The sequence below is a fragment of the Vitis vinifera genome, chromosome 7 (genome assembly GCF_030704535.1).
Source record: "Vitis vinifera cultivar Pinot Noir 40024 chromosome 7, ASM3070453v1".
Lineage (NCBI taxonomy): Eukaryota > Viridiplantae > Streptophyta > Magnoliopsida > Vitales > Vitaceae > Vitis > Vitis vinifera.
Window position 1 is genome coordinate 24,784,080 of NC_081811.1, and position 25,870 is coordinate 24,809,949.

The 25,870-nt window shown below is 34.8% G+C and overlaps 2 protein-coding genes across 8 annotated transcripts; one reads left to right on the forward strand and one right to left on the reverse strand.

The window, feature by feature from the left end:
* Positions 1 to 11,441: 11,441 nt before the first annotated feature.
* LOC100257804 (elongator complex protein 4) lies at positions 11,442 to 17,527 on the forward strand. Of its 7 annotated transcripts, none has more exons than XR_009466228.1 (10): positions 11,476 to 11,834; positions 12,434 to 12,592; positions 12,733 to 12,959; positions 13,049 to 13,130; positions 14,372 to 14,528; positions 15,863 to 15,941; positions 16,223 to 16,382; positions 16,477 to 16,568; positions 16,893 to 17,114; positions 17,217 to 17,527. XR_009466228.1 is itself a non-coding variant. In XM_059738586.1 (9 exons), the coding sequence occupies exons 2-9, from the start codon at positions 12,460 to 12,462 to the stop codon at positions 17,058 to 17,060; spliced, it is 1,092 nt and encodes a 363-aa protein (XP_059594569.1). In that variant the 5' UTR covers positions 11,442 to 11,834; positions 12,434 to 12,459; the 3' UTR covers positions 17,061 to 17,527. The 7 variants fall into 7 exon arrangements, 5 of the variants coding, with proteins under 5 accessions (XP_059594569.1, XP_059594568.1, XP_010646438.2 ...); XR_785110.3 differs by having other exon boundaries at positions 11,516 to 11,662; XM_059738586.1 differs by having other exon boundaries at positions 11,442 to 11,834; positions 13,055 to 13,130; positions 16,893 to 17,527.
* A 3,079-nt stretch (positions 17,528 to 20,606) lies between these two features.
* On the reverse strand, positions 20,607 to 23,353 carry LOC100255907 (probable mannitol dehydrogenase). The gene is made up of 5 exons (XM_059738587.1): positions 22,963 to 23,353; positions 22,624 to 22,737; positions 21,505 to 22,018; positions 21,257 to 21,410; positions 20,607 to 21,025 (listed from the first exon to the last, which is right to left on the reverse strand). Exons 1-5 carry the CDS (start codon positions 23,058 to 23,060, stop codon positions 20,823 to 20,825), a joined length of 1,083 nt encoding a protein of 360 aa, XP_059594570.1. The 5' UTR covers positions 23,061 to 23,353; the 3' UTR covers positions 20,607 to 20,822.
* Positions 23,354 to 25,870: the final 2,517 nt, after the last annotated feature.

The following is a 25,870-nucleotide window of genomic DNA, read 5'->3' on the forward strand; positions in this document are numbered from 1 at the left end:
TTACAACTCAAACTACCGATTGGCTTTATATTGGGTCTTTTAGAGTGATGTGAGTCAGAGAAGCAGAAGAAAGTACCAATGTGAAGACCCTTAAAACTGCAAAGATACCTTTCAACCAGTTCTATGACTATATCTTAACGGTCCTCATCATCCCCTTATTTATTTTCACTATTGTTGTCTGGATGAAATATCACATTCTGTAAACCAGCAGTACACAAGATCCTTTCTACTCTCTCTCTCTCTTAAGAGGGTGTCGACTGTGGAGGGAAAGTTTAGCTTGAGCTTTTCTCCACATGTGCCAAAGATCACTGCATTAAAGTTGGCTTTCATAAATGGATCTACGAATTCAACTAAAATCAAATTTAGGAAATATTTGTATTTTCTTTACATATAAGTACATATATAGATAAATGCCAACGAGACCTCTAGTCTTGACACCCCAACTCTCAAGCGTTTGTGTCTATATATATGATGCTTTGTGGTCTTTTGAGTTCAATTCTCTATTGCATCTTGATTCGTCACAACATGACTTCTTTCAACTTTCTAATACATAACCAATATATGTACTTTGCTACACGATGGTTTATAGATACGATCTAGTCTAGTACATTTTAATGTGGTGTTGTACAAATACTTGTAATTCTATAAGATCACAACTTTCTTTTTCTCATTAATTAATATACCAAATGATCAATATTGACCCATGACGTGGATCCTTGTGCTAGAGCAGCTAGCGATCATCCATCACCATCAGCGGGGGCTAAGACTCAGAGGGTTAGATGGGTAACTTCATAATGAAATATACAACAGAAAAAAAGGTGGCAACCGCCCAAGGAGACGTTAATACAAACAACTCAAACGTATGGGAGGCAATGCACATATGGGTGGGGGTCGTGTAGGAGAAACGTGTGGCGCCGTAAACTTACTTGATCTGATAAAACAGCTAAGTCCAGATATGAGAGAGAAGAGAGTAGAGAGAGGAGCTCGTGAGAGGGGTGGCCGGATTCTCGTGAGACCCACACACCAAACACTTATGTTTCTACCACTCACCAATACGTTACATCTCACGGGCCTCAACCCCATCTCCCATCTAACCACTTCCATCATCCTCTTCTTTCCTTTTCTTTCTCCCTTTGGAGGCCATATTAATTTTTCGTTTTTGTTAGCTAGGCTGAGGGCCTGAGGTCTGAGCTTCATGGATAATACTAAAGTTGAACTGAAACGTTTTTTTAATCTTTGGCAACATGAAAAATGTTTGAAGTTGTACATCACTCCATCTTTCAACATGTATCGACAACTTAGGTTGTTTTTGGGGTTGCATTAATGAATGAGACTCCATCTTTTAACATATGGATCAGGAAATTGGATTAAAGATGCTAGATTCTCTGCATTTGCTGGTCGGCTTTTCCGTACTTTATTATTGTCAAAGTGGATCTTCTGGACGTACGTATTGATTAAGTTGCTTGTTAAGACACCTTCTAGTAATTGGCGAACAGCACCTGCCACCTACCTGAGACTGCACCAATATATTTTAGAAAATCTTTTGCCACCAAAAAAAACTATCTCCAACAAAGGTCCTATAATTCATATAGAAAAAGTTTTATCTATCTTAAGTACATAATTCTTACCTTGCCTTACACTATATGACCCTTAAAAAGAGTGTCAAGATTGAAAGGAGCATGTTGATGTGTGCCATTAAATTAGAATAAAAACAATATGTTCTTGAAATCAAGTGTTTGCGTTTAAGTAAATCGAGTGACATGTGATGTAACATAAACTTTATTGAACACATTTACTCTTCAAGCTTATCAATCAAAGAAGTAAACATAGAAGGCCTTTTCAATCTACATTATGTAACTTCACTCTGCATTAAATGATCACAGCCACAGCTTTAATCAGATCATATGTTACTCATTTGGTATTAGACAGAATTTTAGAAAAAGAAAACCCTACTACATGCGCTCTTTCCCTTTGAAAAACCACTGTAGATCGTAGCGAGCTCGTGTACTAGCCATCAGAACAAAAGAAAAAGGTTTTTATATATTCTCCATCCACAAGGAGACAAGAAAATTGACATAAAAACAAAGGAAAAAGGGGAAAGGGAGGAGGTGGAGAGGAGCCAAGATCTGGGGCGACACCGGTGAGTCCAAAGGGTAGTTCATGTACAAAGGATAGGGCCGCTTTACAAGGACTGTTAGAGAGAGGAGCAACTACAGGGGTTTGTCAAATGTTGTATCGCTGTCACCTCTCTGATGCCTTCTGAATCATCCGATTGACTGACTGTTTAATAATAATTCTAAATTAACGGCACGATCATCTTTGTCTTTCTCTCCACTGCACCGCATCTCTACTCAAGCTCTCGATAAAACCACCCCTTGAGCGTACTGTGTAAGGCGTGCTCATCACTGCCCATGTGTACTGCTACTGGGGCTTCGCCTGTGGAGAGGGCGGTTTCGACATTTCGTATTGGACTGTGAGTCTGTGAAGTCGCTCTCTGGGGTGGGGGATCTCCTCCTGGATATGGAGTTTCCAGTTCGGGCACATTTTTTTATGTCAGACTTTCTGAAGAGAGTTTCGGATCTTGGATAGCTGCATTCTTTTGCGCAACAAATTTTATCTCCCGGACTATCACAAATTACTTATTATATATTTAATAAGTTTCAACTATTCTATGTCCGACAGATTCTAGAAAAATCCTTGATGTCCAAAATAATTAAAAATGAAAATATTAATGAATACAAATTTTAATAAAAAAATTATATATGAATGGAGCAAAATTCAAAATTTATAAATATTAAATAAATAATAATAATAATAATATATATTAAAGATATTTTATTGAAGAAATATATAGTTATTTTATAAAAAAACATATAATAAAATAATTAAATTTAATTTATTTATAATAATTTTATTTTAATTAATTTATAGCATAGTATATAAAAGATATTTATAATTTACAAATGAAATTTATAGTTTATGAATGATATAATGGCATAGGTCATCTATTACTTATCCCGGCCATCTATGAGGCTTGGTCCAACGTGTGGCCCATAGCACGAGATTTTTGTGTCACTTGTCATGCCGATTTCAATCGACTTTATTAATGTTTTAATCATTGTCACATCGAAACTTTGAGAGAAAACAAAAGCCTTATTTAATAATTAGTGCCCGTTCCAGGAGCATAGCTAATATATGTGGGTTAGTTGGGCTTGGTACAACTCGTGGGCCACGACATGAGATTATATGCCACTTGTCATGTCAATCTTCAATCTTGGTGATAAAAGCAAGGCTAGATAAATAAAGGATTAAATACATTTTGCTCCCACGTGTTTTATATTTTGCTATTTCATATTCAAACTAGACATTTTACCCTTAATAACATATTAAATTCCAATACTTTGTCCTCAATATAAAATTATAAAAAAAAGATTGATATTTTTTTATACTTTTATTTGAACGATAGTATAAAATTGGTTAAAATTCATTTTGAATTAATAGTTTTGAAGTAAACTTTTCCAAATACTAACTATTAGTTTTTATTTTTTGCTTTATAAAATTTTTTGTATGATTATTCATAATTTTTGCATGCAACTGCAAAGTGTAACAACTTCAAACTTGGGTAATATATATATATTTTGCATGTTAGTATTGTTTCTTTACTCAACAAGCTATTTATTGATTTTTGTTTTTAATAAGCTTATAAAGTGTTGCGTTTTAACAAATTTGGGGATCAAAGTATCAAGTTTTTAATGTGAGGATGCAAATTATAAAACACGTCAAAGGTTAAGAGGATAAAACATATTTAATCTATAAATAAAAAAAAATTATAATTTCCTCAAGTTATAGGACTATTGGTGGAGGAGATTTCCATTCTTTTTTGAAGCCCTCAAGAATAACATCTTATAGCCAATTTGAGGAATCAAAAGATGTAAGATCCATGGAAGAATATTGAGAAGACATCTAAGGTAAACATCTTGGACATGGAAGTAGGTAAAAACCTTTCACCAAGGAACGTGAGACATAGGCAAAACCAAGACTAAAACTATGAAGAACTCTTGGGAAATTGCATAGACTTCAACAATGACTTCATGGTGGTCAAGAACAATTTTGAACCAATCACTTATTCCAACCACTCTTGGGAAAAAGGATGTGAAACTCAATTAGGAACTTTTCTATTGAATGAAGAACTATTTACTTCTTTAACACAATTATAACTCATTTAATCCATTTAAAATTTGAAACTTATACAATATTATTTAGTTTAATTTTCTTAAAATATTGATTAATTTAAGTGTTTAATTTTAATTATAATATTTTAATAATATAGAAAATAAACCAAAATTTAATTTTACACTCATTTATTATTTTATTTTATGTTCCAATTATAAAATATTTTTAATTTTACAATGAAGTTAATCATTAAAATTTTTAACTATAAAATTAATATATCTATATAAGTTAAACACGTCATAAACTCATTGGTGTTGTAAAATGAGAATAAATGTGACTTAAATAAAAGTAGGGATGACTATGTATTACTTTAATAATATATATATAGAGGGAGGGAAGAAATAAAAAAGAAGTGTTGAGAGAATGAAAGAAAGAGAGAGAGAGAGAATGAGAGGAAGATAATTTCTTTCTTTTTCTCGGGATGCTTCTTACATGGGGTGTAAGAAACCTTTTATAGGCTTCATAATATGAACTCCCATTACTCATCTTAAAGATGAGTAAATGGAGTTCATAAATGACCATCAATGTGGTCATTCACCACTTCATATACAACACTCCCCCTTGGATGACCACCATATTAAAAGAATATGCCTCATTAAAACCTTGCTAGTAAAAAACCCTATAGGAAAAACCTAGCGAAAGGAAAAGAGTACAATATTCTTTTCTTGGTATATTAGGACTGCCTCGTTAAAAACCTTGCCAGTAAAACCCAGTAAGACAAAACCTGGATGAAAGAAAAAAGAACACAATACACTAACACCCTTTTACAAGCATACTCCCCCTCATGTCGATATCCTTGAGTTGACGCATTCCAATCCTGTGTATTAACTTCTTGAATGTTGAGGTTGGTAATGATTTTGTGAATAAATCTGCTATATTATTACTTGAGCATATTTGTTGCACATCAATTTCACCACTCTTCTAGAGTTCATGTGTATAAAAGAATTTTGGTAAAATGTGTTTAGTTTTATCTCCTTTAATATAACACCCTGTTATTTGTGCAATGCATGCAACATTATCTTCAAATAATATTGTTGGGTCACCTTTGATAGAAGAGAGTTCACATGATTCTCGAATATGCTGAATCATCGATCTTAGCCATATACATTCACGACTTGCTTCATGAATTGCCAGTATTTCTGAATGATTTGATGATCATTGTTTATTTGACAGATCTCCAAGAAATAACAGTACCATTGTAATTAAACACATACCCTTGTTTGTGACCTACCTTTATGTGGATTTGAAAGATATCTTGCATCTGCATATCCAAGCAATTGTTGCTTTGATTTCCTTAACTAAAATAAACCCATATCAGTAGTTCCGCGAAGATAACGCAATATATGTTTGATACCATTCCAATGTCTTCGAGTTGGAGTGGAACTGTATCTTGCTAATAAATTGGCAGAAAAAGCAATGTTTGGACGTATACAGTTGGCAAGATACATAAGTGCACCAATAACACTAAGATATGGTATTTCAGGACCAAGTAACTCTTCATCATTTTCGCAAGAACGAAATGAGTCATTTTTCACATCAAGTGATAGGACAACCATTAGAGAACTTAAAGGATGCGCTTTATCCATATAAAAATGCTTCAAAATTTTCTTAATATATGTTGATTGATGTACTAAAACTCCATTTGGAAAATGCTCGATTTGCAGGTCGAGACAAAATTTTTTTTTCTAAGATCTTTCATTTCAAATTCATTTTTCAAGTAATTTGTTGTTCTTGTGAGTTCTTCAGGAGTTTCAACAAGATTTAAGTCATCAACATACACCGCAATAATTGCAAATCTCGTTTCTGATTTCTTAATGAAGATGCATGGGCATATAGGGTTATTCACATACCCTTCTTTTAGCAAGTATTCGCTAAGGCGATACAATGCAAAAGATGTATGCAAGAATGCTCATAAAGTATAATACATGGAATAAGGATAGATAAAAGTGAAACAGGAACATCATTAAATAAATAACAAATTCCAAATTTATTACATCATATTATGTTTTTAAGGGCTCTATCCTAACAATAGCCTTATATCATGACTTATTGTAAATCTTGTCCAATATGTAACCATATACACTAGTACACTCACCATGAGAATTTTATCCCGATAGCCAAGACCAGTCATCCTTCTAATTAGGAAGTAGTACACTACAATCTCTAATAGGTTGCTTAAGCCCACAAAGTGTTTATGGACAAGTCATCTACTTGCAATGAACTTATGACTTAGATCTTCCACGCAACTCATAATGCACTCAAATCATGTACGAAATACAAGTTAGAGTGCTTATAAAACATTATCCCTAGTGAAACAGGTATGATAGCTGATAATTAAGATCGCTTCTTGTTGGTTTCCATTTTTTTTTTTTTTGAAAACGATACAGGAAAATGTAACTGAGATAGGACATAATTTAAAAACCCTATTCTTATACACCCCTATGTTTTTATAGTGGAAAAATTCAACTATGAAGGCCTATGTAAAGCACTTGAGCAACTTTCTGATTTTGAGAAAAAGACAAATTTAAGAGTGGTTCAGTTTGGAGAATTGAAGGGTTTAAGTCTAGAAGATATAAAATGGGTTGGTCAAGGTCTAATTCTTCAAGATGGTTGCACAAGTTTATTCCAAAAGATTCTTAAAAATGATAATCTGAAAGCAAATGTTAATGTACTTTCATACTGTTGGTGTGGTGATTTCATTAGATCAGCATTTTCATCAGGCCACATGCGTCCAGATTGCTTTAATCCATACAAGGATCGTTGTAACTTGATTGAGTACATGCTACGAGACTTTGTATTATTTGCTTCAGGCAATTTAAATCCTTTAAGGATTTTCATGTATATATCATTATCCATGGATCCGTATAACTATGCTGTAATAACATCCATGAGACGCATATCCAGTTCTTCTGAGACTGCCAAACTAATTAAGAAACGAAATGTGATTGCGTCCATGACGGGAGAATATGTTTCATCGTAGTCAATACCAGGTCTTTGCGAGAAACTTTGTGCTACTAATCGCGCTTTATATCTTATGATTTCAATTCTTTTCATTGCGCTTTCGTACAAATACCCATTTGAACCCAATAGGCTTTACATCTTCAGGTGTTTGGACTATAAGTCCAAAAACTTCTCTTTTTGTTAATGAGTTTAACTTTGCCTGTATAGCTTTTTTTCATTTTGGCCAATCATTTCTATGTCGACGTTCTTCCACATTTCGTGGTTCAGGATCTTCATCATTTCTTATGACTTCAGAGGCCACTTGGAAAGCAAAAATATTGTTAATAATAATATTATTTCGATCTCATTTTTCTCCCGCGTGTACATAATTTACTGAGATCTTACAATTTTCAAGTACCTGTGCCTCTTCAGGGGCTTTTCCTTCAATATGTGGATCTTCAGGGGCTTCTTGTTCAATATGTGCCTCTTCAGGGGCTTTCTGCATTATTTGTGCCTATTATAGGGTTATAGATTTATCAATTTTAAACTGATCAGTCATTTTGATGGCCTCTTCTAGAGTGCCAAGTTTTTCTTGGGTTCTCCTCTTCTGGGGAGTTACATCCTTTGAGCCGACAGGTCTACCACGCTTCAAGCGTATCTTAGATTCATTTGTTAACTGTCCTACAGGGACATCAATCTGTGTTGGAGTATTTGCAATCAGGATATGTGACTTTGTCACTTTTTTTGTATCAATGAATGCATCTGGTAATTGATTTGCAAGATTTTGAAAATGAATGATCCTTTAAACTTCTAGTTTACATTGATTTGTACGAGAATTAAGATGGGTCATAGTAGATGTCTTCCAACTAATTTCTCGTCGTTATTCAGGAATCGACTTTTCTCCCCTTAATGACGAGAAAACACTCTCATTAAAATGACAATCCAAAAAACGGGTTGTAAAAACATCGCCTGTCAAATGTTCAAGATATCTTATGATTGATGGAGAATCAAAACCTACATAAATCCCAAGTCTTTGTTGGGGACCCATTTTAGTGCGTTGTGTAGGTGCAATTGTTATATATACTGCACAACCAAAGATTCGTAAGTGAGAGATATTTGGTTGTTTTCCAAGCACAAGTTATGAAGGGGAGTATTCATGGTAAGTTGTAGGTCGAATACGGACTAAAACTGCAGCATGTCCCCAGGCGGAAGTAGGTAATTTGGTTTTCATTAGTAATGGTCGAGCTATTAATTGGGTTTGATGAAGGATTCTGGTAAACCATTTTGGATATGAATATGAACAACAGGATGCTTAATATTTATCCCTACTGACATGCAATAGTCAATGAATGTTTGAGAAGTAAATTCGCTAGTATTATCAAGACGTATTGTCTTAATTGGATAATCTGGAAATTGTGTTTGTAATATGATTATTTGTGCAAGAAGTCTAGCAAATGCAACGTTACGTGTAGAAAGGAGACAAACATGTGACCACCTAATAGAAACATCTATTCAGATCATAAAATAACGGAATGGTCCACATGGTGGATGGATAGACCCACATATGTCCCCATGTATTCTTTCTAAAAAGATTGGTGACTCAGATATGACTTTAGTAAAAAATGGTCTGTTTATCAATTTACCTTATGAGCAGGCAACACATGAGTATTCATTGGGCGAAAGAATCTTCTAGTTCTTTAGTGGATGCCCATGTGAGTGTTCGATTATTTGACGCATCATTGAGGACCCTGGGTAACCTAGCCTGTCATGCCAAAGGACAAAAACTTTTGGGTCGTTGAACTTCTGGTTCACGACAACATATGATTCAATAGGCTTTATAGTTGTATGATACAACCTAGAGGAGAAAGCCGATAGTTTTTCCATTATAAGCTTCTGGCAAGATATAATGGAAGTAATGTAAAGATATTCTACATTATCTTCATTCATAGTTTCAATATGATATCCAATTCTACGGAGATCTTTAAAACTAAGCAAATTTATTTTGGATTTGCTAGAATATAAAGCGTCATTTATATGGAATCTAGTTCCATTTGGCAACGTTATGTTTGCTCTTCCAGAGCCTTTAACTAAGTTTGTAGTACCAGATATGGTACTTACATTAGCTTTTATTAATGTCAATTCGAGGAAATATCTTTTATCTCGAAGAATTGTGTGCGTGGTCGCACAGTCTGCAAAACATACATCATCCTCATTCATCTTGAGACAAAATAGCACATGGATTTCAGATATAACAAAAAAACAAGGCATATTGTAAATAACAAAGTAAGTCAGATATAAATATAAGACATAATAATATATTATTTCATATATAAAGTAACATCAATCAATGTTAATTTTCTCATCATTTATCAAATGGTCTGTTTTTTCATCAGGACCTCCAAAGAAATCAATGTCATAGTAGGTTAGGTCCAATCCATCACCATCGGTAAAGTTCATCTCTATCTCTTTTCCTTTTGCTTTTATTGATGTTTAGTAAAGGTCGACCAAATGTTTGGGCGTACGACAAGTATGCGACTAATGCCCCTTCATACCACATCTATAACAATTATTCTCATGGTTCTTAGGAGGTTTATCTTGTAAATGCTTCCCATTTTCTTGTATTGTCTTAGTATTGTTCCACTTCTGGTGGTGCAATGAGGTTTTTATTTTTTGAGAATTATTACTATAAGAACCATGGTATCGGGGATTTCTTCCACGACCATGACTACGTCTTCTTCCTCATCCCCGTCCACGTCCACGAGTTTGAGATGATATTGCATTCACTTCAAGGAATGGTTCAGATTCAGTTGGACGAGACTGATGATTTCTCATCAAAAGCTCATTATTTTGTTCAGCAACAAGAAGACATGATATTAATTCAGAATATTTTGTAAATCTACGTTGTCGATATTGCTGCTGCAGGAGCACATTCGAGGCATGAAATGTAGTAAAAGTTTTCTCTAACATGTTTTCTTCTATGATTTTTTCTCCACACAACTTTAATTGAGAGCTGATTTTGAAAAGTGCGGAGTTGTATTCACTAACAGTTTTAAAATCTTGCAACCTTAGGTGCATTCAATCATATCGAGCTTTTGGGAGAATCACAGTATTCTGGTGGTCATATATTTCCTTCAAATTACTTTATAGAGTAAAATGGTCATTTACCGTAAGATACTCATTTTTTAAACCTTCATGGAGATGATGGCGAAGGAAAATCAATGCTTTTGCGCGATCCTGTAGGGATGCTTGATTTCTTTCTCTGATTGTAGCTCCAAGGTTCATTGCATCAAGATGTATTTTAGCATCAAGGATCCAAGATAGATAGTTCTTTCCCGAAATGTCAAGTGTCACAAATTTGAGTTTTGTGAGATTCGACATTGTCAAATAACTTCATATATATGACAAAAAAATATTATTAGAATCAATTATAATAAATTGATAGCATTGGTATAACTTTGATTATAAACAAAATCAAATAATTTGTTTATAACTTTTAACAATATGTAACAAAATAAATCAACAATAATATAAATATGTAAAATTTTATTCTATATAAATAACTTCAAGTTTAAGATACAAGAATTACTTTCAAAGCAATTTGTGTTGATAATGTGTTGTAAAATGAGAATAAATGTGACTTAAATAAAAGTATGGATGACTATGTATTACTTTAATAATATATATATATATATAGAGATGGAAGAAATCAAAGAGAAGTGTTGAGAGAATGAAAGAAAGAGAGAGAGAGAATGAGAGGAATAAAATTTCTTTCTTTTTCTTGGGATGCTTCTTACATGAAGCCTTTTATAGGTTTCATAATATGAACTCCCATTACTCATCTTAAAGATGAGTAAATGGAGTGCATAAATGACCATCAATGTGGTCATTCACTACTTCATTTACAACAATTAGATCATTAATAGGCCATTTTGACAACAATAAGTAAACATATTAAATGAGTTAGATGGGTTGAACGAGAAAACGTAAACCCAACTTATTTATGAAATGATTTATGTAGGTCAACAAAATTATGCTGCACATAACATGAACCCGTTAAAATTTGTGTCGTTTTCAAATCATTGTATAGTGTTGTATAAAAATTGCTACTCCTAATAAAAATTTGAAAATTGTTTAAATATCCGATTTGATAAATTTTAGTATTATAAATACTAGTTATAATTAATATTTTAAATAAATGATGCTATAAATAAAATTCAAGGACATGGTTTTTTAGCAAAGAAAATACTCATGGATTTAATGTCATTTATGAAAGGCTTACTCGGTTGGATGCGGATCTAAGTCAACAAAACCCGACCCGTTTATTGTGGAGCCGGATTAGGGTTGTTACTTGGTTTGTCTTTGTACTTTCGGATGAGTGAGTTCCGAGTTGTAAACTGTGTCTCCGAGTCAGACAGGGCTGAGTTGATCGCACTTGCAGAGGCCAGCCGTCGTATGAAGCTCTGAACTTCCTCAACTTGACAAAGCCCTGGTGAGAGCTGTTTTACCTTCAATATAGTGAACCCCTCCTCCTGCTTGGTTGCTAAGAAAACACAGGAAGACGAATAGGGAACTTTGAATTTTTCTTTCTGAAGAAAAAGAAAGGAAAAAACTCTCATCAACTAACCTAAGCCAAGATTGTGTTAGACCTAGCTGAAACAGAGGTTTGTTTCTACCAGTTTTCGCCAATTTATTTATTTTTTCATTTCCTACCTTTTTTCAACAACCAAACTGAGCGTTGTCTTTCCTAGTTTCCTTTACTCACTGCTGGAATAATCATAATTCATTATTTTTAATTTGTTGTTGTTATTCTGTTACTTTTTGTTATGGAAACAACTTGAGTCGCACACTGTATGTTCGATAAAATGTGCGATAGGCTTGTAATGATGAATTTCATTCCGTTTGGCACATGGAACTATTCAGTGGCAAGACCCATCTAAATTCACAAAAACAGTCCATTCTTTTTCAGTCCATTTTAGTTTTGTAATTTTCTTTGAAATATATTTCAGGCTTATAAATTGATTCCTAGAAAAATGAGACGATTGGAAGAGCACGCTGAATAGAATCCAATCACAAAAATCATGAGTTTGATTTTTGCTTATATAAGATTAAAAATTCGAATCATACAATTGGTAGGGTTTAGCTTTCTCCATAGGGCTGTAAGCATTCGAATCATACAATTGGTAGGGTTTGGCTTTCTCCATAGGGCTGTAAGCATTCTTTCACAATTCATTAATAATTTATTTTCTGTTTTTGAAAGTAGAAGTGGTAGAGAGCACTGCTGCAGCCATGGCTGCAATGAAGACTAGGATGAGTAGCTTCTCTCGCAACACATCAGTTGCCCCTGCGCCTCAGGCCCCGGGACTCAAGAGTGGACCCAATGGCACAATCTTTCTCTCATCTGGAATACCAGACCTTGACAGTAAGCCTCCATCACTTCCTTTTCATGGAAGTAGTTATAGGCACAATTGCTATTATTCAACCATTCTGTATGTTTTTAGTTTTATTTTTATTTTTCTGGTGTTTTCTTAACAGGCCTTTTTCTCCATCTTTGATATTCAGAGATTTTAGGTGGTGGGTTCCCTCTTGGAAGCCTTGTCATGGTGATGGAAGACACAGAAGCGCCTCATCATATGCTTTTGTTGAGGAATTTCATGTCACAAGGACTGGTTCACAACCAACCCCTTCTCTATGCCAGTCCATCAAAAGACCCAAGAGCTTTTTTGGGTACTTTGCCTAGCCCAGTATTATCTAAAGATGATAGATCTCATAACCGTGATCCTGAACAGGTGCTTTTCTTTTGGTTATTTGTCTTACTTTTTTATTTTTTTTCCTGACAGTGATTTAGAAAATTGAAAATTTGCAAATGTTTTGTTAGTTGCAGGAGAAGGGGTTGAGGATTGCTTGGCAGTACAAGAAGTATTTTGGTGAACATCAGCCAAATTTTGATAGTCATAGAGGTAAGTTTTTGTATAGCGTCATTGCTACATTTGCTTATTTTAGGTTACTGCTGCTTATCTTCTGGTTTAATTCATAGATGTTATTGTATAACGAAAGTAGCATTCTGGTTAAACTCTTAAAAGCAAGCTAGCCTGTCCCAAGCCAGGTCTGTTTGCAAATCGGATGTTAGCTCTTTTGCACTAATATGCTCTTATTGAATCCCCTGCTGTTGAATCAGATGCAAGTCTTTTGAAATGCCTTAGTAACCTCCTTCATGCCATTGTCGACATATAGATGCTGCAGCATAAATGGTGATCATTGTAGTTGTTCAAAGAGGTTCAGGGCAAATAAGGGCTTTTCCTTAAGGGGCTCGTCAAAATAGCATCCAATCAAACTAACATTATCGGTGAAGAGGCTTCATTATCAGTCCTTGTTGGGGAAGCTCTTACCGTTCTCCAAGAAATGGAAAAAATCCCTGGTTTCCTTCACCTTTTGCCATGCCTCACGTCCACTCTCTCTATTTCCTAGCTTTTCTCTGGTCTGGGCACCCAGTATAAGTATGTCAAGGATTGGGCAAATTGGTTTTGCACAGACAGAAGCAAAAGTCCCTCCTTGCCTAGGAGCTCTTGTTTGAAAAGAAGAATATGAGTTAGTAGGGCTGTCCAAAATAGCTCTTATTGAATGGACATCTGAGATAATAAGAAAAGAATGGGGAGAGGGAGCCAAAGCAGGGCAGGGACTTATAGACTAGCCAGGGAAATTCCCTCAGAAGTGGTTTGCCCTTTATCTGCTCTTGGAGCTGTGAGGGCTTTCAGCTTGAAGATGGTATTGAAGCGAAGAGAGGAGCTGTTGTTGGAATATCCACTTACTTGGATCTTTCCTGTGCTTGCAATCAGGGGCCCTAGGAGTATGAATTTGGAATAAGAAGACCTTTATGTTTTATATCATCATTTAACTGTTAAAAAGTCTGAAAATACTCAAGCATAGGTTTGGTTACTAGAAAAGAAGAAAGCAGTGTTGTCCTAAATATTTTTTTTCAATTTTGATCATCGTGGAATACCTCATTGGTTAAATAATTAGATATAGTTTTCATAGTGAAGGAAATGATACATAATTTCATGGCAAACTATGGTATGTCTCTGCAAATGTTAAAGAAATAAATCTAGTTTGATGGCTCTCACAGCTGAGGCAGTCATGCTTTTCACTGCATTTTATGTCATGCAGTCATAGAAGGATCTCACTATATATTATAATCATGTAGATACCAAGCATGAGTACTGCAATGACTTTGACTTGCGAAAGCCCTTGGAGAGACACTTTCTCACCGCACAGAACATATGTTGTCTCAGCATTCAAGATCCTCCAAACCTTGCTGCTCTTAGAGACTGTTGTGCCAAATTTTTGGCTCAATTTTCAAGGTAAATTTATATATTTTCTTGTACATATTTTTTACTTTTTCCAGTCAACAAAAACAATACTACATTTGAAATGGTCCTCGAATGTCAAGATAGTTGCTTTTGCCATTTTACCCAGTGGCGTGTTTGTGGTCAACCCCATGTCACTGGGGTCTAGCAATTTGTAGAGCTTATGTGTCTTGGGGAGTTGGTAGATGAAAAATCATGGATTTGGTGAACCTTTCCTTATCCTTTACTTCTTTTTCAAATCTATGTGATCCATTTGTTGTGTTACATTCTAAACTTCCCCTTTTAAGAATTGTCAATTTGAAATCCTAAAATTTCCACCCTACTTTGGTTTGGATTTTTCCATTCCTCTTTAATTGGTTATTCTACTTAGTTATAAATTCTACTGATATTGAATTGGAGATTGCCATTAAGCTATGTTTGTGGAAGTTTTGGATTTCCAAGGAGGCTGAGAGGACGAGGATGAAAAGTGATAAAGATCTTTATAACTATATACCTCTTACATTTGGAAAAGTTTGTTGCCATGCTACTGAGGTATAAATTACTTGCTATCTTGATGTCAACCTCTTCTTGATGTCCACCTTCTATTACCCTTGGGCAATGAAAAAGCAAAAAGGAAGCTAGAGAAGATATTTCACAATTTCCTTTGCCTCAAATCTTATCAACGGTGACCACCGTTTCAGTTGCTAGATGCTTTGCTAGCCTTTATAGGGTCTCACAACCCTTCTCTATATCATATAGAAAATTTTGTTGCAATTCTACCAAGATAATGGTTACTTCTTGTCTTGATGTCAACATCCCATTACTTGAGTTATGAAAAATAAAAAGGGGAGACATATCCTTTGCAATTTATTTTGCCTCAAATGTCACTGACAATGTTAGTTGTTTCCATTGTTTGATTCTTTGCTCTATATGGTTTCACAACTCTCCTTTACTTGATATGGGAGGCATCATCTTCAAGAAATTATTTCTAAGGCTCCACAGGAGCCTATTTAAAATTTTTGGGTATTTTCATGTCCTTGACAATGTCAAAAAAAAAAAAAAATGCTATAGCCTACTGGAAGTTTTCTTGTTTTTTTATTTTTACTTATTTATTTGTTTTACTGGTCATATGTTCTTCTAGTTGTTGGAGATGTAGTAGTTAAGCTTGTCTTATCTATTTTCACTACTGGGTGTTTAATTGAATTATTAAGAGGTACTTTAAGATGTACAACTTGGTATTATAGGTGGTTCATATTTATTCCATTGTCTTTTTTTTTTTTTTATAATTATTATTAAATTTAATTTTTTTGTTCACATTTTGCTTATTCCATCTTTTGATTTATTCCCAGAAACAACAGTAGCATTTCATGTGCTGGTCGTGTTGCCATTCAATCTTTCTGTGCTCCCCAATGTGAATATTCTAACATGGTCAGTGGCATACGTTTATAAGCTCATATACTCTCTTGCCTAAAGCTTGTTTTTTGTAATTGCCTCTTCTTTTTCCTTTGAATTTTCATGTTCTTTTCCCTTTTGGAAACTTTTTTTCATAAAAGATTAATTTCTTTGTCAAATGTACCTTCTCATAGCTTTAGATAAGCATACTCACATTTTTGGCATCCTCTGTTAATTTTTACAAATTATCTTATGTTTGGAATTCGCAATGCTAAAGTGTTTTGTCTACTCTTATTATTGTTGGCCTGTTATTGTAGGAATGGGATATGCTTTCGTTTATCAGATCTCTGAAAGGCATGATAAGAGATTTGAATGCAGTTGCTGTCATAACTTTCCCACCTTCCCTTCTATCACCTTCTTCTTCCAAGAGGTGGCAACATATAGCAGATACATTGCTTTCTGTTAAAGCAATCCCTGGTACATTCTTAGCTTTCAATTCTAATTTTTAGTTGATGCCATACTAGCATCTGAAAGATAAGGAAAATTCTAATCCATGACACATGTATTTCAGATGAGGACAAGGAGTTGGCAAATCTTCTCACTGGTTACCAGGACATGGTTGGGCTTCTCAATGTGCATAAAGTTGCAAATGTTAATACACAGGTAACTTAGAAATGTTTTCTTGCTGACCTTATATGCTTGAGAGTGCTGCTGAGCTCTACTTTATTTTGTATTGCATTGCAAGTTGTTCACATACACCCAAACATTCATACATGCAACAAATTGTCCAACAATGCATTTCATTGTTGTGGAGTTTCTTGCTAGCATACACCCAATTGTTCTCTTATAAGAGTTCAACAGAACTAGCTAAATCTGTAAAATGCTTTACCAAGAAATTGGATATTTTTAGAATACTTCTTATGTTTACCTCGGTGTCTTATGTAACTTGATTTCTATTCTGTCACATTGATTCATGCTTGTGAGCAGGTTCCTGTAATCCTAGAGGCTACTACATTCTCGATAAAGTTACAAAAGAGGAGGTATTTGGTTTTAGAATGTCTAAATCAAGCCCCTGTTGATGGTTCAAGTGGAAGTTCATATGCCTCTACTGGTAGCTGTTCTGGGTCCACCAAGACAGGAACCCTTGACTTTTAGTCCCTAACTTGATCCCTGAAAGAGAATCACTGCCTTCAGCTCATTAGAGTTAAGGTGTGGAAGTGGCTTTGAATGCAAGAAACAGTTTTCTTCTTTAATGCAGGGTCCTTAAATCTTTGAATCATCAATTAGCCTTGTGTATCTTCTGAAATGCAGGGGATGCTCACTTGGCTCAAAAGGAAAGCACTAATTATTTATGAAGTTAAAGAAAAATATTTTTTTGGCTGGTGGAAGGCAGCTGATGTGATGTTAAGGAGGAAATTTAAAGACTTATTGTTTCTTTCTCTCTTTCTTTCTTTCTTTCTTTCTTTCTTTCTTTTTTTTTTTTTTTTTTCCCATTTCATTGAAATTGTATTTTGGTATGAAAAACATGGATAGTAGGGATGAAATGTTGCTGGAATCTGAGGGAACTCCTCCAAGTTGTAAGATAGTTTAGAAATATAAATTTGAGCATTTATGCATAGAAATGTTCATCTATTGTTGCTATAAATATAAAGTACAATGATGACTGCTGCAATTGATGAGTGGTATTTTCTATAAAGAGTGATTATTTCATTGATCAGGGTGGCTGGCTGATGAGTGATGGCCATTATTAAAGGTGAGCATTATTTTTTGAAAATGGTCTCCAAAGTCGCAAAACCTAAGCTCAGGAGCCTCTCACTTGCTGCAATTCATTCGCATTGGCGAGAAAGTCATCTCTTCTTCAATCACACCATGACAAGGACCTTAACTCTGGTATAACATTCCCTTGCATTTTGATCTCCACTTCTAGGTCTTATGTTTTGTTGGTTTTTACTTATGGTCTCATTCTCGACCCCACAACTCCTTTATTTTCCGACCTTACTCAGATATTTTCTGGTCAGCCCATCTCCATTATTCCTAGCCGGCCTAGGTTGCTTCTCACCCTCTATTTTGCAATGCTGCCGCTTTGTTTGTGGTTCAAATGTTAGGATTGTTTTATTTTTTTTTCTTACACTGTAGCTTTATTTATTTCTTCCATAGTTGATTAAAGATTTCACCTAGGTCCGTTTCTTTTCTGGGCCGTGAGTAAGATCAACTGGGAGTAGTTCTTTATGAATCGTTAGTGCGGTAGGCCATTGTCTCTGTAATAATGAGCCAGAAGTTTAAAGGGAACCTTATTTCATTTTTCTATTTGATTTTCGCCTAAATACAGGGGATTTGATAGTGCTAATAAGATGTTTGGTAAAATGTCGCTTCTTGATCTGAATCAGGTCTGGTTTGCCAAGTGGCATAGAATGGCAAGAAATCAAAACATGTTTTGTAGGACCATCAACTTGTGGGAGTTCTTGAATTGCTTAGGGTGTGTTTTTTGAGAATTAGGTAACATGATTGAATATGCATTTAGGATTCTGTAATAACTTCTGTGTGTGTCTCTGTCCATCTTTTGTCTTTAAAGTTAAGTCCATTTCTTTTCTTTTTAAATCTAAATCACACATAGATGAGCCATGTTTCTGGTTTAGTATGTTCTTGTTACTCCAGCAAAGGAGTCATATTAATATATCGGTTGGTGCAGGGATTTTCATCTTCTAGTGGTGGGTTATTATTGTTTTTCTTCATATTCTAGTGATTGTTTTATTTTTTGGTGGTTTATTTAGCTGGGTCATAGAGGGATTATACTACCAGTTCATGTTGATATCTTTTAGACAGGGCTGGTTAATCATGTCGTCTGAGCAAAACTGTTCACCTCAAACACCATTTCTGGACTGCCCTGGTCAATTATTGTCATGCATTAATAGTCGACGTTTAAGATGAAAAACAAAGGGAGCTTACAATGATGTTTCAACTGGAGTTAGACAAGGTTCTTCATTTTCCAAACTAATATGAGGAACCAAAACTGAATTTGAAAATGAGTCAACGCAAGTTGAAATCAAGTAGGTCTCATTACATAACAACAAATAACCATATTTTTGAGCCTCAGCTCCATGTGTTCGCTATTGAAGCTAAGCCAACTGGAGTCAGGTCCGTCTAGCTTCGTTGAAGTTAGGCAGACTTATTCCCTACTTCGTGCTTCTTGAAGAATCTGTCTAGCTGCATTGGATCCAAACGGTTTTCTTCTTGCACCAAAAGGATGTTTGGATGGGTGGTTCGGGCACGCCCCTCCAAAGTTTAAGTCAAACAAGAGTAGTTCTAGCTATTTGAGGGAGAGAGTGAGCTTTTATGTGCGTGCGTACCTTGTTCGTGTTTTTTGGAGAGTTTATATAAAGCTAATGACACAACCACTATAGTACTGACTAGACACTTTGACCTTCTTCTATAATGATGAATGTCCTAAGGGCTGTTGGGTAATCATCACAGTTAAGGGTGGCTGACAGATGTCTGTCCCTTCAATCCATTGACGTTTTGGATTATGTGTAACAATTAGTTGACATGGACTTGTGGGTGAAATGGAGTCCCGCTAGCCACTCAAATGTCAGGTGTGAATGATCACCCTTACCAAAGGTCTTTAAGATGTGACTGGACAGTCCTTCCCGTTTGGAAGTTTGGACTCCCCATGCCGTCTGGTCCAGTGGGGGAAAAGAATCCTCTCACTTCTGATGCCAGATGGATCTCATCTTGGCTTGGGCGAATGATCCCGATGGGTTTCTTACTTGTCCTAAATCACCAAAATGTCTGGCTGGGAAAGGACACGTGGAAGGGAACCTCACATTCGTGACTCATATTATACAATTTGTGAACACAAAAATGTGAGTCCCATTTTCTTGCGAACATGTGGTGTCATACATGAGCTGGGTTTCACATGGGGCACCTTATTTGACTGGTAATGTGACACATAATAATAGGAACTGTGAATGCTGCTCATGATGTCAATATCTCGATACCCCACCCCTATTTATCCATATTCTGTTCCCATTGCAAATCAATTCCATCTGTGTAACCTTGCCATGTTTCAGCTAATATTTGTCACCGCCCAATGCCTTGGCTTTTTCTTTGTGTGTCCATATCTTAGCATTCATGGACAGGTAGGTCCAACTGTTTGTATAGTTGTACAGAATTGCTGTCTAGAGAGAGGATACACTAGGTGGTTAAAATCATTTTGTTTGTCTTGCTTTGGATGTATATGTCATGGCATCTCCAATAGTCACTAAAACCTACTCATAATTGAATGGATAAAGGACAAACAAGTAATTCGAAATGGGAACAAAACAATCTTTGCCTTTTCTCATTCAATTAATTCATACCCTTTTGCTTTTTCCCCTGTTCTTATAACACCTTCACTTCAGCATAAACAATATTTCTCCCCCAACTAGGTTCGATCGGTCACAGGTCTTGGCCACAGGTGTTTATTGCACATGATCAGGTCAGCCCACTCATCCTTAGAATCTCTTGTTGCTGCCCAACAGATGTAACGATGGACTGCTCCTGGATATGTACAAATTTTATTTTTAATTAATGGAAACTGTAAATGCCTAGAAAACACAGAAGGGCACGAGACTAGAGCCCCGGGTTTTTGCAGTTCAAATGGCACCATCTCTCGTAAGTATTTTTAGCTTCTTCACTAGTCTTTAACATCAACGCAAAATGATATGCTCACTGGTACAGTCATTTCAATTAAGTGGTAATACAACTTTCTTAGGACGGATATCAAACATCATACGAGGCACATGCACTAATCGTATTAAAAGATATGCTAACAGTACTCTTGGTATAATAAAGCCAAGGCTTTGGTAAATAATTGAAACACCACTGAAAACACTAAATCAATCCTCATCTTTCCAGGGGTGATTCTCCAGCCAACTTGTCTTAGGCAGCTTTCAATGTGTTGCCAATGTCTATCACGAACCGGTACCTAACATCAGCCTTCTGGAGTCGCTCCATGGCAGTATTCACATAGTCGATTGAAATAACCTCAACATCTGCCGTTATGTTGTGTTTTCCTGCAAAATCAATCATTTCCTGTGTCTCCTTCATCCCTCCTATGCAGCTACCAGCTACTATCTTTCTCCCTGCCATTCAAATTCCTGTTAGATACACATTCTCACTGATTTGAGTTCCTTCCCCCCTCTTTCTTTTTTCTTATAGTAATTGTTACATACAAAATTGTGGATACAAATGGATTTTTCAAAATAGAGTATTCTTGGTGAAGTAATAGCTAGGTGGCATCAATATAAGCTACCATTAATCCAATTTTTGTTCCTTGTAGAACAAGTTAAGACATGGGGGAGTAAATTGCTTACCCATAAGCAAAGGAAAGATTGGTAGCTCAAGTGGTCTATCTGGTGCACCAACCATAACTAGCTTCCCATGAGATTTCAGCAAACCAATCAATGGAAAAAGAGGGTGAACTGCAGAGACTGTATCAATGATGCCATCCATTGTGCCCAAGGCAGCCTATAAAAATTCAAGTTCAGAAATCCATTATAAACTAAAGAATCACCAAAGAAGTTACAAAAACAGTAATACCGCCGCAGCATACTCAAGTTACCTGCATCTGATCTGGGTCACGGCTGACTAGAAAGGAGTCAGCACCAAGGTGTTCTGTGGCTTCCTTCTTCTTGCTAGGGGAAGTACTGATCACTGTCACCTTAACCCCAAAAGCCTTAGCAAACTTCACTGCTACATGTCCCAGCCCACCTAGGCCAACCACACCTATGTGCATTCCAGGTTTGGTGAATCCAAAATGTTGCAAGGGGCTGTACACTGTGATCCCAGCACATAGGAGAGGAGCACCGGCATCAAGAGGAAGGTTGTCCGGGAATCGAACCACATAGCGCTCCTCAGCAACCATGACATCCGAGTAGCCTCCATATGTGGTGGTTCCATCATAGTAAGTGGCACCATAGGTTAATATCATTTTGGGGCAGTAATTTTCTAGATCATTAGCACAATTATCACAAGAGTGGCAAGCTCCAACCATACACCCAACACCAACTTTATCTCCTACTTTAAGCTTTTCCACCTTGCTTCCAACCTCTGTCACTATGCCTACAATCTCATGCCTGCATTGTCCAATTCAGTTTCTATGGGTATTAGATGTGTGATTAAGGAAAAATATATAGTTCATGAAAAAGATAATTTGATAGTATTATCTATGGAGGTGATCAGCATCTTGCTTTTTGAACATGAAAAAGCGCACTTTGAAACAAGAACCTTTTTGTTAGCTTTCCTTATATCGTCTCGTTTATATTTCTAATGAGCCGTGGAAAAGAAAGCCACAAGATTCAGGCTTTGGGGATGAAAATGGACTCCAGTACAAGATGTTGAAACTTGAAAGCCGTAGGAAATATGAACATTCTTCTAGTCAAATTAAAAAATATTAAATCACATATCAGATATGATCAAGTACAATGTTTCTTAATTCTGGTCAAACCATTTCTTTTTTCCATCTAAAAGGGCTCGACATTCCTAATTGACAACCTCCTATTTTTCATTCGAATGTCATGTCAGTGAAACCTAGGAGCTCAGTCTGAATCCCATATTGGCCAATCTACACCTTTTAAGCTTTAGATCTTTGTAAAACATTTGTAGATACACTCATACAAGGATCAACAAGGAAAAAGTTGGAAAGAAAATTGCAAGGAGGGAAAGAGAACAGGGAACATACCCAGGAACTAGAGGGTAGGTGGAAGAGCCCCATTCATTCTTGACCATATGTAGATCGGAGTGACATATTCCACAGTAGAGCACCTTGAACCTTACATCCTTTTCCCCGGTTGCCCTGCAAGACATCAATTTTTTCATGAAAACCCCATTATCATCTTCATTCATGTAAAAAACCACAATGAAACATAATCTTCACCTATAGATTGAAATCATGCAAAACATTACGATTTCTTGCATGAGACAAATGCAAATCTTATTATAACTAAGGAAATGAAACGAGAGGAGGCATCATATTCTTTTAACTGTCTGTAAAACAAAACAAGGTAGAAGATGCAAAGACCTTCTGGAGAATTTGAAGGGGGAGAGGACGCCAGACGGGTCAGTGGCTGCCCATCCAAAGGCCTTGGTGGGGTGCTGCTGCTCCGGTGATTTTGCCATTCTCTTCTCTTTTCTGGATGAGAAATTATGTGTGAAGCTAAGAGAATGAATGATAGTACTCTAAGAGAGGAAATGAAGAATGGGACTGCAGATGGTGTGATTTATAGTAGCAGAGTGGGGGTTTGTCTGGGCTGACGTAATGGGTGAGGTAAGACTGTTTGAGAATCTGAACGGGGCCCTGAAGTTTCCACACTAAAATTGCTTGGCCGACACGGGTTTCCACACTAAAATTGATTGGCCGTCGCAAAGTGTCCTGAAAGTTCTGGCCTGCTTCAGTTTTTTGGTCGGGAGAATTGCCTTTGGAGGTGATATCAGCCACAAAATTTATCAAAGATCCGTTTACCGTGCCTCGAGATCCAAATAAAGGGTAAAAATTAAGTTAAAAGGGTATTATCCCCTTAATAGACACTTATTAAATTTTAATTTTTTTTTATATTTTTTCTCTTTCCTATTCCTTATTACTCATTTTTTACTTTTTTTTTTTTTTTCTCTTTTCATCTGTATTTCTATTTGATGTCCAATAAAAAACAATAATATTTTTTTTAAGTATAAAATTTTTAGGATTTTTCATCCAAATATTTTTTTTAATCTTTTAGTTTAATTTTCATTTTTTATTTTAAATTTATATTACCCTTTCATTTATATATTTTTTATTTTTAATTATTTTTTATATTTTCCACATTAACCAAATTTAAAAAAAAATTTAAAAATGGACTATCACTTATATATATATATATATATTCTTTTAGATTTTTAATTTTTAATATTTTTATTTTAAAATTTTTAAAAAGATAAATTAATTGAAAAAATAATTAAGATATAAAATTCTAATATGATATTAATATTTTTTTTATTTAGATAAACTAATGCAAAGTATTTTGGCTCACAACAAGAAATTTGTCAATACAATTTTTTAGTGAAACTTTAGAAATTAAATTTCAAATAAAATATGTTATATAAAATTTTATCTAAAAATTATTGAAAGTGGTATTTAATTTTTTACTTGAAAGGTAATAGAACATGTTTACAAAAAAATAAATAAATTAGTTTTTCATTTTTTAAATAAATGAGTATAAATATATTAAAAGAATTAAAGATAATCTTAGTAAAAAATTTGATAAATATGATTATAATTTTAAATATAGATTCATTTGGATAAAATTTCACAAAAAAAAAAAAAAAATAGTGGAAAGAAAGAACATTGCTAAAACTATAAAAACAAAATATGCAATTACAAAATTTTGATGATGAAATTTAAAAATAAAATTTGAAACAATTCTTGATTAAGAGAATTTGAATGGGGAAAAATCTTTGAGTGGAAAAAAATGGAAAAGTTTTTCAAAATCACTTGAAATCTTTAACAAAAAGTAGTCTTGTACGCTTTTGTATAATTAGTAAATTTGTCTTGTACAACTAGTGTAATACCATTGTACAATAATTTAAATTCCATACATCATCTCATAAATATCTGACACTAGGTCGGTCAACCATGTTTGCATTAGTTTGATTTAAAAAAAAAAAAAAGTTGTATAATTTTGTTCTACTATCATTATAAGTGAGATACTTATTCAAATGACCATATACAAGTTATATAAAATGCATGAAATGAATGTATGCTTAACCAATGTGTGTAAAGAATGTCATCTATCATTGGTTAGGGGAAATAAATAAACAAGTTTTTCAGAATCACTTAAAATCCTTCACAAATGATAGTCTTGTACATCCTTGTACAATTATTATATTTGTTATGTACACTTAGTGTAAATACCTTGTACAGTAATCCAAATTCCATATACCCCATACTCAATGTGTATACCATATTTTCATTGGTTTGGTTCAAAAAATAGTGGAAGATAGAAAAACGAAATTTCCTCCCAAACATCATTAGTGGGATAAGTATTCGAATTATCATATGCGAGTTAAATAAAATGCATAAGATGAGTGTGTGATAGAGGAATGTGTACCTTGAGAATGTACAATCCTTAGATGACAAGACAAAAAAAAAAAGAGTTGTCCAAAATTGATTGAAATCTTTCACAAAGGATAGTATTGTATACTCCTTTTTATAGTTAGAACATTTGTTTTGTACAGTTAGAATATGTTGAGATATTAGGAATGTTTAGATATTAAGAATGTTTAGATATTAGGAAAGTTGAGATATTAGGAAAATTGAGATATTAGGAATGTTGAGATATTAAGAATGTTGAGATATTAGGATATTAGTTGTTCTTTCCTTATATCATTCATTCCTTGTATCATTCTTTCCCTTTCTTAGAATGGTGATTACCCTCTATATATACTCTGTACATGAACGAATGAAATAATAAAATGAAAAACTATCATTCATCAATCTGAAGTTGGTATCAGAGCCATGGAACCGAAATCCTGGATATTTTGTCGATAAGGCCAGCCATCGTCCCTCATTCGTGATAAAAAAAAAAAAAAATGAGTGAAAAAAATACTATTATTTTTCAATTTGAAGGTACTTTTTATCCATGAATTATTTTGACTGAATCAAACTATGACATTTGGTCACATCTTGTAAAGATGCATATTGTTGAACGGGAAAAACTTTCCTACATTCGAGGTGACACAAATCCACCAAAAGAGTCAGAAGATGGATATGAAAAATGGTATGCTGAGAATCAAAAGGTGAAGAGATGGTTGTTAATGTCCATGAGTCCAGAAATTATGAAGCGTTACTTACGCTTACCCACCACTTAAGAAATTTGGAGTGCATTATCAAAGGCCTTCTATGATGGAAGTGATGAATTACAAGTTTTCAATTTGAATAAAAAAGCCTTCACTGC